This window comes from Carlito syrichta, unplaced genomic scaffold (genome assembly GCF_000164805.1).
Source record: "Carlito syrichta isolate Samal-C Ts95f unplaced genomic scaffold, Tarsius_syrichta-2.0.1 Scaffold305643, whole genome shotgun sequence".
Lineage (NCBI taxonomy): Eukaryota > Metazoa > Chordata > Mammalia > Primates > Tarsiidae > Carlito > Carlito syrichta.
The window spans coordinates 662,487-677,008 of record NW_007249739.1 but is presented as its reverse complement, the minus strand read 5'-3'; the positions used below and the strand labels follow the sequence as shown (position 1 = coordinate 677,008).

General features: G+C 56.8%; 1 protein-coding gene across 1 annotated transcript in view; it reads right to left on the bottom strand.

The window, feature by feature from the left end:
• Positions 1-11,313, bottom strand: part of WISP1 (WNT1 inducible signaling pathway protein 1) — a 33,966-nt gene extending 22,653 nt beyond the window's left edge. Inside the window, exon 1 of the mRNA XM_021714412.1 lies at positions 11,139-11,313. Coding sequence (XP_021570087.1) covers positions 11,139-11,207 — 69 coding nt within the window. The 5' untranslated portion in view covers positions 11,208-11,313. The remainder of the gene's footprint in view (positions 1-11,138) is intronic.
• Positions 11,314-14,522: the final 3,209 nt, after the last annotated feature.

Sequence of the window (14,522 nt, the reverse complement as noted above, 5' to 3'; positions counted from 1 at the left end):
GGGCTCAGGCCATCCACTCACCTCAGCCTCCCAAAGGCGCGGGATTGCAGGCTGAGCCACCGAGCCCGGCTCACTGCCCTTTTCTAAGAGTGTGCCTGGGACACGCAGAGAGGGCCTGGCATCCACAGTGAGGGGACCCCTTTGACACCCCGACCCCCTGCCATTCCCAGCTCTGGGAGCTGGGACCATGCTCACCTGCTCTGAACATGTTTCCTCCTTTGTAAAATTAGGATGGCACTTCCGCAATCCTAGAACTGTCTCCATTTCACAGATTAGGAAACTGAGGCTCAGAGAGTTGAAGCCGTTTTCTCAAGGTCTCGCAGCCGGGAAGTGGCCTACGACTTGAGTGTCCCTCCCAGAGGGGCGCTTGTAATCACCATCCTGCACGACTCCCTCATTCATTCACATCCATTCGTTCATTCCTCCACCTGCCCGAAACGCACTACTAAGCCTCTCCCATGCCCATGCCCTGGTGTTCCATGAACAAGGCAGAGTCTTCACTCGCGGGGAGGATCAAACAGAGTTGAGCCCGGGTTGTCAAGGCCCCCCTCGTGGGGCTTCTCGGGAGCGGGTTGCCCTTTCCTGCCTCCTCCTGGGTGCCTGGCACCGCGCCTGGCACCCCTGGGGTGCGCTGGGTGAGCCTGATGGGTGGTCAGAGATCTTGGCTTGTCGCACCTAGATACGCCACCAGGGGGCAGGCTTGAGGCGGGAATGGGGTCTGGGGGCTTTTAGGAAAGGGTTGCCCTGCTGGAAACAGTGTCTGTCCCCTGCGGAAGCCCCAGGGGAGTGAGACAAGGCAGAAGACAGGGCCTGTGCCCAGGGCCATGGGACTCCCCTCGGCCCTGTCTCCCCCACCAGGCCCTGGCAGGGGCTGCCTTCAGGAGGAAGCCGGGAGAGTGGTCCCGCGGGGAACCCCTTCTTGGAAAACTCAAGCACCAGCACCCCGACATGTCTGGGTGGGGGGCTAGGAGGACCAGGCCCCCATCTCCCCCTGCACCACCCAGAGCCTCCCACGGGTGGCTTTCGGGGCGCCGAAGTCTGCGGCGTTGGCCAGGCTGCATGGGTGGGCTGCAGAGGTCTTTGGAGATTTTCTACCAGTGGGTTTGATAAACACGCAGCCTTGTGAGCTTCCGGCAGAGGAAGTCGACTTTATGTGGAGAAGGCAGAAAGGAGCAAGAAGCCGGGTTTCTTTCCAAGCCATGAGCCCTCGCCCATTCATCCGTTCATTCATTTGTCAAATTTCTATAACGTGTCTGCTAAGTCTCCATGCGAAGCGTTGAAGCCGCCCAGCCTCTGAGAAGACAGGGATGTGACATAAGCAACTGCATTACAGAGAAGCCGACGACAAATGCAGTCTGATATCTAGCTCGTGACTATTTTTTTTTTTTTGGAGTCAGGGTCTCACTTCTGTGGCCCAGGCTGGAATGCAGTGGCATGATTACAGCTCACCACAGCCTCCGAGTCCTGGGCTCAGGTAATCCTCCCACCCTCAGCCTCCTGCATAGCGGGGATTACAAGCACGTGCCACCGCACCTGTCTAATTTGTGGTTTTTTTTGTAGACACGAGGTCTCGCTATGTTGCCCAGGCTGGCCTCGAACTCCTGGGTTCAAGCGCTCCTCTCACCTCGGCCTCCCAAAGTGCTGGGATTACAGGCATGAGCCACGGTGCCCGGCTGTCATGGCATTTTTATAGGGGACAAGAACAGTGTTTACATTTTTAAGAGTTGTGAGAAAACCACAACAAAAAACACTGAACACCACATACACACACACACACACACACACACACACACACACACACACACGTCTACAAATTTAGGACACATCCTTTGTTAGAGACATGCCCCCACATTCACAAAAGTTGGGAGGATAGTATGCCAAGTCCGCTCACCCATCACCAGCTTTGATAATTCCAACACTTTGTTGATCTTGTTTCGTCTGTTATTATGTATGATCGTTTAATCTTGAAAATCGAACCACTCTTAGACATCCTGTGACTTTTACCTGGAATTCCTGACAGTGTCTCTGGAGGGTGAGGGACTTTGAAAAAACATATCACCTTCAGGCAATTATCACACCAGTAGAGTCAGTTACACTTTTGTCACTTTCTCTAGTTAATACACAGTCCACATTCAGATTGCTCTGGTTATCTCCAGTTTGTTTAAATCAGACGGCTTCTTTGAACCCAGATCATCTACAATTTAAATAAGCGATTTAATCCTTGTGATGACGCTAAGAGGCAGACTGCTTTTATTATTGTCGTCCCCATCTTGCAGGTGGGTAAACGGAGTCACGAAAAGGTCAGATAATTTGCCCAAGGCCACCAGCGAGTGGCAGAGTTGGGATATGAACCTCAGCTCTGGGATTCAAAGGGCTCATTTCTTTCTTCTTCTGGGGGGGGAGGCGGGGGGAGTCAGAGTCTTACTCTGTCACCCAGGCAGGAGCGCAGTGGCAAGCTCACCGCCACCGTAGCCTCAACCTGCTAGGCCCAGGTGATCCTTCTACCTCAGCCTTCCAAGTAGCTGGAGCTACAGGTGCGCTCCACCATACCTGGCTAATTTTTTTTTATTTATTGCAGTGACAAGGTCTCACCAAGTTGCCCAGGCTGGTCTCGAACTCTTGGACTCAGGCAGTCCTCTTGCTTCCACTTCCCAAAGTGCCAGGATTATGGGCATGAGCCACTGCGCCCGGCTAGAAGTGTCCATTTCTTAAGGATGGCACCTGAGGGGCCACACTGTGGGGTGTCTCCGCACGGTTTAGGTAAACGCCACGAGAGAAAGATGAAGAAGAAAGGAGGTGGGGAAGAGCTGGGAGTGCTTCCTGGAGGAGGAGGCATTTTCACTGAGTCTTCAAGGGTGAGCATCGACCAGAGGAAAAGCAGAAAGGGTGTCTAAGCTAGGGAACAGCATGAACAAGGATGGGCAGATAGAATCAATTCTGCATGACCCAGGGCAACCACAGGGACCCCCAAACTCAGAGTTCTAGAACACGGGGACGGCAGGCAGGCACTGAGGACGTGTGCACCCTCCCCTGGGGAGGATGGGGTGATGATCAGAACAACAACATGAGCTCAGCACTGATGGTTTCTATTTGACAGATGGGGAAACTGAGGCCCTCCGAGGTTGAGACACAGCAAGAGAACGGCACCCTCAGCCATCTGGGCCCAGAGTCCCATCGTTATCCAGAGCCCTCCAAGGCATGCTGCTCTTGTCCACTGTCCAGTGATTCACGTACCCGCAAGGGACCATGGCCTTCCACGCCCCAGGCCTGGACATGGTAGTGGCCTTGGGGTGACCAGAGAGGGGCGGGGCTAAAGCCAGCACAGACAAAGGTGGAAAAAAATGCTGCCCCTGGCACTTAGGCCTGTTCCGTCTGCCAGGGTGGGCTGGGCCTCTGCCCATGGGGCCAGGACCCTCCTGCAGGCCCGAGCCCCTTCCCGGGAGGGGAGGCCCTGGGCTCCTGGCCCCAACTGAGACTGGTGGCGTCAGGTGAACCATGTGCTCTTGGGCAGGGCGGTGGCATAAGGTGGTCGCTGTGGGCTCCTGGGTCTGACAGTGGTTCATGGACAGGCCAGAGACGGTCATTCCTCCCTCCACCTCCAGAGCACGGCCCTGCTTCCCCATTGGACCCCTGACTCAGACGGGGAAGAACGGGACTGACATGCCCGGACACAGCCCCTGAGAGCTGCCCTGCCTGCCTGCTTGGGGACTTGGGGGGTGTCTGAAGCTGGGGTGCCCCGTGAGTGAGTGCCACGCCCCCTGCCTCAGTGTCCTCTGTAAATGAGGCTGATGAAGTTGCCGCCACACAGGGCTCTGGGAAGCCTCGGATGAGATGTGTGGTGAGGGCCGTGGCGCCCAGTAGAGCCCAGCAAGATCACTGGAGACCGGATGTTGGCAGGTGTCGGGTCGTGGCCACGAGAGCCAGGACCAGAGACAGCTGTCAAGGAAGACCACTGGCGTGGAAGCCTGTGCGTGTGTGCAGGCGGGTGTGCTTGGTGCGATCGTGTGTATGTGAATGCATGTGCGTAGATGTGTGCGTGCGTGCATGCATGTGTGTGTGTGTGTGTGAGAGAGAGAGAGAGAGAGAATATGTGGAGGGGTAGATGTAAACACAAAGGAACCAGCTGGAAGGACAGGTGGCGGTGTTCCCATCCACGCAGTGTCCTCCGGGTTCTGCTGCCCAAGAACCCCCAGAAGGCCCTTGAAGATGACACCCCTAATCTCAAATCCACAGTCTCATTTGCAGCTGCTCCAAGGCCCTCCTTGACACAGGCTCAGCACCCAGCCTGCACCCTGTCCCTTCATCCTCAGAATTCTGTAAAACAGACTTTGCGTCCATTTTACAGATGGGCACGTGAGGCCTGGGAGACGGAAGGGCTCGGAGCTGGGACGTGGTGGAGCTGGCTCCGGACCCCAGCCCCAGGTCGCCACCCACATCCTCACAGCCACGCTGTCCCGTGGAGTAGAGCAGAGCGGGGCTCCCTGTCTCCCTTTTCGGATGAAGATATTGAGGCTCAGAAATGAAGCAGAGCTTGGCTCCACCCGGCCTCCCGACCCCCAGTCCTGGGCCCCAGAGCTAACCCGTGAGCTGCCCTCTGCCCCCTTCCAGTGGGTCCAGGCCCTCTTGCCGGCTTCCCTCCTTCCCTCCCAGCATGAAGCCCCCATTTAAAAGCCACCAGCAGGGCTCCCCCCCCGCCTCTCCACCCCCTTATCCACATTCTCCCCAGCCCACACCAGTCTGACATCACTCATTCACCCAACAAGGACGCCCTGAGTGCCTGCCATGTGCCAGTGAGGTCGGCGACAGACCAACAGAACAGGGTCCTGGAGGTAGAAGGCACGGACGAGGTTGGTGGTGGGCACAGCAGGTGCAAAGGCCCGGGGGCCTGTGGCACAGGCCATTTGGGAATGGGAGAGGCTTGGCTTTGCAGGAGGAAGGGCTGGGAGGAGGCATGGCTCCTCCCTGGGGGAAGGCCAGCAGAGAGTCCCAGCTGGGTGACTTTCTTTCCATAGGGGGGAAAGAACGAGAACCCATGGGTGCCCAGGCGGGGGTGTCTGCAGTATTCCTCTGAGTGGGACCCAGAAACGTCACCAGTTCAGCTGGCACCCACTTCATGAAACAGGAGGGTGGGAAAGGCATTTCGGACAGGTGGAACAGCCTGGGCGTGTGCACAGAGGAGGAAGCTCAGGAGTATTTATTTGGGAGAGCGTCTCAGGAAGGAAGAAGGAAGGTGGAGGAAGAGCCAGAGGGAGAGGCTGGAGAAACAGGTTTGGGATGAGAGGGAGGGTCTGACCACGGACCGGACCCTCTGCCATGGTGGGTGGGGACTAAAGGGCGGGGGGCTTTGAGATTTGTGAGGATGTTTTGACCAGAGAGCAGGGCATATTGTGAGGGCTGACAAAGGAGACAGGGACTGAGCGGAGAACCTACTGGCACATTTTAAGGGGGAGGACGCACATCTAAAGGGACGTCCCAAGCGGGGTACCTGAAACCTCAGCACTTTGGGAGGCTGAGGCGGGAGGATTGCTTGAAGCCATGAGTTCAAGACCAGCCAGGGAAACAGCAAGTCCCTGTCTCTAAAAAACCAAAAGACATCCCAGAGCACGGAACACATCCTTGTGGGTGCCAGGGATGCACTTTCCTGAGTGTCCAGGAGGCACCTTTCTGGGTGCTGGGGACCTAGCTTTCTGGGTGTCTGGGATGCGCCTTCCTGGGTGCCAGCAATGCCCGCCTGCTGGAGGCAAGCTTAGATTCAAGATGAGAACTTGAGCAGAGAGAGGGTGAGAGGCTTGCTTGAAGTCGCACGGCACAGGCTGCCCCCTTCTGTCTGTCTTTTTTTTTTTGAGTTGGGGTCTCACTCCGTCGCCCAGACTGGAGTGCAGTGGCATGTTCTCAGCCACCACAGCCTTGATCTGCTGGACTCCAGCGATCCCCAAGTAGCCGGAACTATAGGCTCGCGCTACTGTGTCCGGCGAGGTTTTTTTTGTTTTATTGTGGAGAAGAGGTCCCGCCAAGTTGCTTGGGCGGGTCTCGAACCCATCGGCTCAGGCAATCCACTCGCCTCGGCCTCCCAAAGTGCTGGGATGGCTGGCTGAGCCACCGAGCCCAGCCCCCTTCTGTCTTTCAGCTGTCCTGGGGAGGAGGCTTCCATCTCACTCCAAGGGCTGGGCACGAGGCCCCCGGTTCTCGAAATATCCCTCTACCCTTGGCTCTGTCCCCCGACCCAGCCCTGGGCAGGCCGAAAGGCCACGTCCTTCTCGTGTCTCCCAGACTCCATCAGGAATCCGGGGGACAGGAGAGACATCCTCTCCTCTCCCTTGGGCCTGGGCGCCCCTCCTCCCTCACCTCCCTTCCTGTCCCCAAGCAAGATCCGCAGACCGCAAGCCTGAACTGGGCTCAGATGTCCTCACGTCTCCTGGAGCACTGTCACTCACCCTGGGCGTCCCTTGCCATGGCGGCATGGAGGACCCCATGGTCCAGCTCTGTGTCTCACCTCCACACGCCATCGGCATCCCTGGGCTCCATCGTCGTCATTGGCCGTGTTTTTTTACCCCGCACAATAACCCCCAAGGGTTCACTGACTCCCCTGAACGTGCTGGGGAAGCTGGCCGGGCTGTGGGGACCTTGGGGCCTTCAGAAGTCGTGCCCAGCACGTAGCAGGACGTCCCATTCCTCCGCCTGCCCCTTCCCCAGCCACCAGGTGCTGAGCCAGGATCCTCATAATGCCCTGCCCATTGGACCAGGGCTTGGGGCTTCCACACAAGTGGGGAACCCGCCACCGCACCCCGCTACTGGAACAATGGCATCATCTCCCTTGGGTGTCCTGGGGTTTCGAGTACCCTCTCTCTGTGTCATGCTCCATGCCTTCCAACATCACCGAGAAGCCAGGATAGACATATCCCTTTCTACAGAAACGATCCCGGCTCAGAAAGGCTGGACTACTGGCCTGAGGGTGCACAGCTTGTAAGGGGAGGATCTAGGGTCAGAACCTGGAGCTGCCCCTTTCCATCTGTGATCCTACCTCTAGGTTCAGCTGTGTCATTCGAGGCTGACACTGTCTAGTAAAACGCAATGCCAGCCTTAGACGGAATTGTACATTTTCTAGTAACTGCATTCAGAATTATTGAGAAGCAGGTGAAATTTAGTTGAACCAAAAATTCTGTTTAACCCGGTGTAATGTTGGCATTTCAAGACGAAGTCAGTGTACGAAATGGTTTTAGGTCACACGCTCGTATTCATACTAAGTGTCTTACACGCCCAAGACATCCTGCTGGACCAGCCACGTGTCAAGCGCAGAGTGGCCTCATATCCCTCGTGGCTGGCTCCTGACTGCCTGGCACGGGCCTGGACGATGGCGACACTACTTGCCTCGTGGCATGTGTGGGGACGCTGTGCCCGGACAGAGTGGGCGCTTGGTCAAGGTTTGCCCTCATTGGCGTCTGCATTGCAGGGATGTCGGACACTCCACGGTGCCCCTGCATGAGTGAGCAAATGTGTCACAGCCTCGCCTGAAACCCTGGCGGTAACGCACCATTCCTGGAGCCCCACCTGGTCCACGACTGCGTCGCCTTCCCTGCCCCCACTTTGGCGCCCACCGTGGGCGGAGTGACCCCTCCCTGCTGCCCAGAGACCCAGAGAGGGCAGCGGTCCCTGAGAGCTGTTTGCACAAAGCCCAGGGCAGCTGCGGGCGCTGGGCAGCTTCTCGGATGCAGGGCAGGGGCTTTCTCTAAAATCCCAGGTGGGAGGAGGGGCGTTTACTGGACGGGAGGGGTGGCTCAGCCCACAGGGGGCATTTTTCTCCCCAGGGAGCCGGATGACAGGCCCTCTCCTGTGCCCGCGCCCCCGCCAGACGCGTGCTGGTGCCAGCGTCTCGGGCGAGCCGTGGGTGGGAAGGGCCCCAGGCTGGGAGCGGGGATTCCAGGAGCCCGAGAGGCTCTGAGCCGGGAGTGGGTGGGCATGGGGCCTGGGGAGGGCTGGAAGCGCTCGCTGGGATTCCAGCTCCAAGCAGGAGGTGTAAGAAAGGCGTTTTGTTCCTGTTCTCTCTTCTTTAAAGGAGAGATTTTGGCACATACGCGAGTCTGTTTGCTCTGCCGTTGGTTCCAGGGGCAGAGAATGGATCGTGTCCTACACCCAAACGCAGGCGTGTGAGCACACACACACACACACACACACACACACAGCGACGCACATCCAACACACATGGACATGGGAGTGGGTGAGGCTCTCCCCTGTCGACCGGTAGGACGATTTGCACACACCTGATGTTCTTTGCCCAGGAATTTCTCACCACGACGTCTATTTGCCCAGTGACTCACTTCCAAGAGGTTTCCCCGAACGGTCTCATGGTCATTCATGGTCAGCAGCTGGGAGCTTGCTGGGGATGAGGTTTGCTACTCTCCAAGACAAATAAGGGCCAGCCTGGACAATAGAGCAAGACCCCATCTCTACAAAGATAAAAAACTAGCCGTGTGTTGTGGGGTGCTCACCTGTGGTCCCAGAGACTCGGGAAGCCGAGGTGGGAGGACCGCCTGGGCCCAGGAGGTGGAGGCTGTGATAAACTGAGATTGTACTACTTCATTCCAGCCTGGGTGACAGAGCGGGGTCCTGACTCAATAAATAAATAAATAAGCAAAGAAAGCGAGGTCCAGGGAGCCAAGGGACTTGCCGACACGGACAGAGCCCACGGCAGAGCCTGTACCCCGACCCCTCTATTCCGGGTGACAATGCCCCTGTCTCCGGCTTCATAGCCTGGCAGCTCTATGGGGACAGGGACTTCGTGCTTCTCCTCTCTGCACGAGTACTTGGACCAGGCAGGCAGGAGGCTAGATTGCCGAGGGCTGGACTTGGGTTCAAACGTCAGCTCCTCTGATTGCTAGCTGTGTGACTTTGGGCAGATAACTTAACCTCTCTGAGCCTCCATGCTCACGTCTAGAAAGGGGGAGAACGACACCTGCTTACTAGGACTGTCACGGGGATTTTAGGAAGTGCCTAGTACACGTGTGTGGGATGACCAGAGGCGCGTCTCCTGGCTGTGTGTGGGTGGCATCTGGCCCTTAACGGCAGTGCCCACCGTAGGCAGTCCCTCCCCCGCAGCGCACTCTGGGCCCTCAACAAACGCCAGAGACAGAGAAGAATCAAGAGGGGAGAGCCAGTGTCACATTCCCGACGCGCTTGGCTCTGTGTCTGAGCACGCACAGCCCCCGTCACTCCCTCGGTGGTGACTTCCCGGGCTGGTCCCGCTTCAGAACCTTTGCGCAATGTCATCTCAGCTCACAGGGAAGTCCCCCTCACGACTTTCCTGCCTCCAGGTTTTCTGGGCTACGCTCTCCTTTTCCTGCCGTAGGAACCTTTATCTTCATTGTTTCCATGAAAATCCCACCAGGCCCCTGCCGGGACCCGCGTTCCCTTTGGCTTGGGAGTCCAGGGCGGCGGAGGCCAGGTAGGGAGCTGGACGCCGGCTTCCGCGCAGAGCCGAGTCCCTGCGATCGTCTCCCAGCTCACACGGGGGCCAGAGGATGCCCCGAGGACTCAAGACCGGTGCACACCTAGGTCCCAGGAGCTCCTGGATCCTGACACAAGCATGAGTGAGCAGTCTGGGCTCCCCAGGCAGGGGCTGCAGCCCTGTGCTCCTCCGGGGGTCTTCCTCCTTCCAGCCATCTGCGTCCCTCCGGACTCCTGTGCAAAGTCCCCTGAGACTGAGCCCTGGCTCTGTCCCCTTCTGTGCCCAGCACCAGCTGCCCTGGGAGGGAACCAGGGCTCCAGTGTCCTGGCCCATCCTGAAAGCTCCCTTCTCCTGCCTTTGCTCAGAGCCCGGCCACCCTGAGCCTCTCACCTTTTCTCCATCCACTCCCTGCCCTCCCAGACGTGGCAACCTGCACAGAATCCACCCCTACCTAAAGGGACAGCGGCTCCCCGAGCCTGCAACAGCGGCTGACGTAGACCCTTCTGTGCCCCTGGAGGGAATTCTCAGCTTCCCATGACTAGGAAAGCTCCAGAAGAAAGGCTGGGGTTTGGCATCAAAGCTCCGAGCCCGAGTCAGGCCACTGGCTCCCCGTGAGACCCTGGGCAAGTCCCTCTCCTGCTCCAAGTGTCCGTCTGTTTCAGGCGTAACTTTTTTGGGGAGGTAGTTTGGGTCCGAGTTTTGGCAGGCCCTGGGCGAGGTCCGTGGATTTAGCCGTGAATCAGACAGACTCACCCCTGCTGCAGGGTCTACACTGAGGCGCTGGGTGGGTGACCCAGCCCCTGGCTCAGGCTGCCGTCGTCTCTGCCTCACAACTAGGCGAATCAGACCCAGCGTCTCTGAGCCCACCGGCAAGGAGCTTAGCCGAGGGCCCGACCGGGCGGTGGGATCTTGGACTCAGATGCCACCCAGATGCCCACCTCCCGCCTGCCCCGGGCTGTGCTCCCCGCTGCCTTCCCATTCCAGTCGGGCTCCCGCGGGCTGGTCAGTGCCGCCTCGTGTCCCGCGCTCCTGGCTTCTCAGAGTTCCCTCCCTTGGTCCCCTTCCTATGGTGTTCCCTATGGTGCAGGGGAGAGAGACACCCCCCAGGACGCCCCGGGAACAGCGGGCATCGCAGACGGAACCAAGTACACACACCACCAACTTTGGAGGACCGTGAGAGCCCAAGGGGGTGGTCGCCAGGGTCAGAAACCCTCCAGCGCCATTGGCTCAAGTGAGGAACTTTGGCTGAAACCTGGCGTTTTCCTTTTCGACCTTTCTTGGCTGTTTCCATCTCCCCATCCTTGCAGTATCCCCAGAGCTTGGCATCTCTGAGTTTTCAAACTCAAAGACTCTAGAAGTCTCCTAAAAATGTCCTCGCGTTACGCTCTCTGGGAGGACAAGTGACCCACCCAAGGCCACACAGCCATCCAGGCAGAGCGGGGTCCGCCTGGTTTCAGGTGGGGCCGGGGGATCCGCAGGACCCGTGGGGTCCGTCCCCCCCCCCAGGGTCCCTATCCCGGGCCCTGCCAGCTTCATGGGTCCTGGATGGCCAAGCCCCACCCTGGCCCTCACCCTTGTCCCCCGAGTGGGCGCCTTCCCGGCCCCCCATCGGCCCAGTCCTCCTCACCCCACAGCAGGACCCCGGGGGAGGAAGGCCGGGTCTGTCCCCCCGGAAGCCCCTTCAGGCAGGACTCACCGTGGCCAGGACACCGCTGGCGGCGGCTGCGGTCACTGCTACCAGCGTCCAGGGCAGGAACCACCTCATGCCTGGAGGTCAGTGGCACCGGTATGGACCGCGCAGCCCAGAGGACCGGCCACCTCTCGGGGGAGCTGGGCCCAGACTGGCCCGGCCCATGGGGAGCACCCGCTATGCCTCTTCCGCGGCCCTCGGGGGGTTTTATGGAAGCGAGATCTGACGTCAGGGTTAAGGACAAACCCTGCATTTTCCTCTGAAAAAACTTTTCCTGCCTCTCTCTCTCTTTTTTTTTCTTTCTTCCCTCTGTCCCCACCTCCGGCTGCTTGGCCGCCTCCCCAGCTGACAGCTCTTAAAGGGAAAGTGGCAAGGCTATGATTTCACACGGGGGCGTGAAATTCTCACAGAGGGGCTGGGGTCACTCCCAGAGGTGCTGCACCAAGGTAGGGGAGGAATGGGGGTGGGTGGGTGGAGATGGATCCCGTGACCCTGCAGGCCAGTGGGTGGGGCAGCCCCGCAAGGGCTTTGAAAAGACACCGGTAGGAAATCAACTCCCTCTCCTTCCGAGGGCTGCTCCTGCCTCTGGTTTTCATTTGTGAGTGCACTCCTCTCTCCCTGGCTGCGGGAGGAGGAGGATGACTTTCAGTCCTGAGATCTAGAAATGATAGGAATTCGCGAATGCCAAGAGCCCCCAGGCTCACGTTACAGCCTCACCTTGGCTGCCGAGGAAAACCAGGTGACCCGAGTGCGGGTTCTGCGCCCTCCGCCCTCAGCCAGAGGCCCGGGGTGCCCCAGCCGTCTCCACGGGTCTCCGGATGCTGGTCCTCCCTGTGGGCTTGGGAGTCCTGGCCCTCACCCCATGCTGCACCGAAGTCTCTTCCTTGTGCGAGAAAGGAGATGAGGCGGCGTCGTCTATGGCCTGCCCTGGTCCGGCCCGCCCTATCCGTGGGGAACTTGCCACAGCCCCCTGACCAGCTCCTGCTTCCCACTCACCCTCCACCTTCCGCGTGAACAGACTTGTGTCCACGGAAGGCACATAGACAGGACCCCACAAGAGAGGACGCTGGTGATGTCTCCATTTATTGATCTAAGGATGGGCCTCTGACCCAATTCTGGTCACTGAGACCTAAGGGGAAATCTTCTGGGGACTTCTAGAAAGGATTTTCTTTCTCGGGAGGAGAAAGAACGTCTCTGTTCATCCTCGTCTCTCCTTGGGCTCAAATGTGATGTTTGGAGCGGCAGCCGCTGTTTTGGGTACATGAGGCAGAAGCCTGCAGGTGAAAAGTCAACATCCTGAGGGTGGCAGAGCAGGGGAGGTCAATGCATCTGAGTCCTTGTGACTTTACGTTGTTACAGAACCAATCCTGGAACCCTTGCACTCAGACTTCCCATGACATGCATGAGAGGACTCGGTGAAGTCGCTTAAGCCACAGTCGGTCAGATTCATTGTTCTCTGGAGCCAGCATGCATACCAGCCGTTATATGAAAATTTACTAAAATTATATGCAAAGTACAAGGACAGGTGGTGGGGCACCTTGAACCTGCCCCGTAAATGCCAGTCTTTGTTTCTTTCTCTTTCACCTACCAATTCTCTGAAGTACAAACCCCAGAAGGCCGGCGTTGTTGATGGTCGTCCCCAAAGAAGTCACCCAAAGTGCTTGGTGCCGGGCGAGTCTCAGTGACCTTTGGGTGGACACCAAGTACGAACGGGCTCTGTGCTGTGAATGTCTCATGACCGCAAGGTGGGTGGCCCAGGGGACCAGGAGGAACGAAAACTCAGAGACGCTAGCCGGCTGCAGGGCACACAGACATTAGCAGGTCTGGGGCTGCAGTCATGTCTCTCAAGGCCTGGCCAGGCACAGAGTCAGGATCAGACGTTCCCTGATGTCGAGTAATGGAGGCTGCTAGGTGGAGCCCAGGGAGCACCACTGCCAATTTTAGGAAATTCCATTCCCAGGAGCTCTGGGAACAGATACTCCAAACACCACCACAGTGCCGACCATCCTGCTTCCTGGTGAAGCCTCCGATGGCCCAGTAGTTCCCGTAGGCACCTTCAGTACAGTGGACCCTGGAGAGAGACCACTGGGGGACCCAGGTGGTGGATTAGGAGACAAATGCCTGGGGGTCCCCCGGCTCTGTCACTTACGGGGACTTTGGACCATCAACAGTTTTTCTGCATCTCGGTTTTCTTTATTTAAATAAGATGATATTTGTGTCTGCCCTACAGGGTCTGCAGGCTGTCTGAAAAATCACCGGTTTATCCTAGCATTCCTGATTGGAGGAGCCAGACGTGCCACCGCCCGGGCCGTTGTGACTGGACTGTCATACATACCTCCCCCCGACTGCCTGGGGGTCCCGCCCGATCAACAGCTGCCATTTGGGGAGCGCCCACCGTGTCCCGGGTGACACTCTCCATCTCACGGAATCCTCACCTCAGCCAAGCTCCCATCAAACACTGTCGATCCCGTTCCGCAGATGGGGAAACCAAGACACTGAGCGATTAAGTTACATACCCCCCCCATTTAGCAATGCGTGATACGATTAGGATCAGAACTCAGATCTGCGGCTCCAACCATTTCCCCCAAGCAGACCAAGCTGCCTGACGTGTTGAACAAATGAATGAGTAAGCACAGGAATGAATGATCAGAGCGGAGGACAGATGGCTGGACGAGCATGTGGAAATGTCGGTGACTTGCACTGACCAGAGGGAGGGTTAGGACCGCACCGGTGAATCAGAGACGGAGAGAAGAAAACTACTCGGAGGCAGCTCTTCTGGGAACAGTCTGGCCAAGACTGAAGCCGATTTTATTGAAACCTTTTCTAACTTATATACCATTTTTAGACCCTCCAGCAGTGTGACAATCATTTGCTGGGGGCGTACAAATTCCATGCTTTACGAATCATGCATCACAAGACCATCACAAGATGAATACGTTCCAAACAAACTGTTACAATTTCCTGATGCATGTCGTGTTTTACAAAGCTTACATCAAAATTACAAATACATTGTTTTAAATCATTCAAAACAATTTAATAAATCATTCACATCATACTCTTCTTTTTAAGCCCTAATTAAAAGTTCCCCAAGTTATCCCTAAATTTAATCTAGTTATACTAACTTTTAATATATTAAGCCGTTAATATTATTGACTTAACACTATTCTATACTCTATAAATTTATTTAAATGGCTTGGTTTTATTGGCTTACTGTTATTAACTTACCATTATACTATAAGCTATAACTTATTACCTTGAGTTTATATTATTTATATTTATAGTTCTTATACCTACTATATTCCACACTGTCCTATGATTGTATATAAATTACCTATGATTTAATCCAATTTTACTAACTTTTAATGTTTTAAATCGTTAATACTACTAACT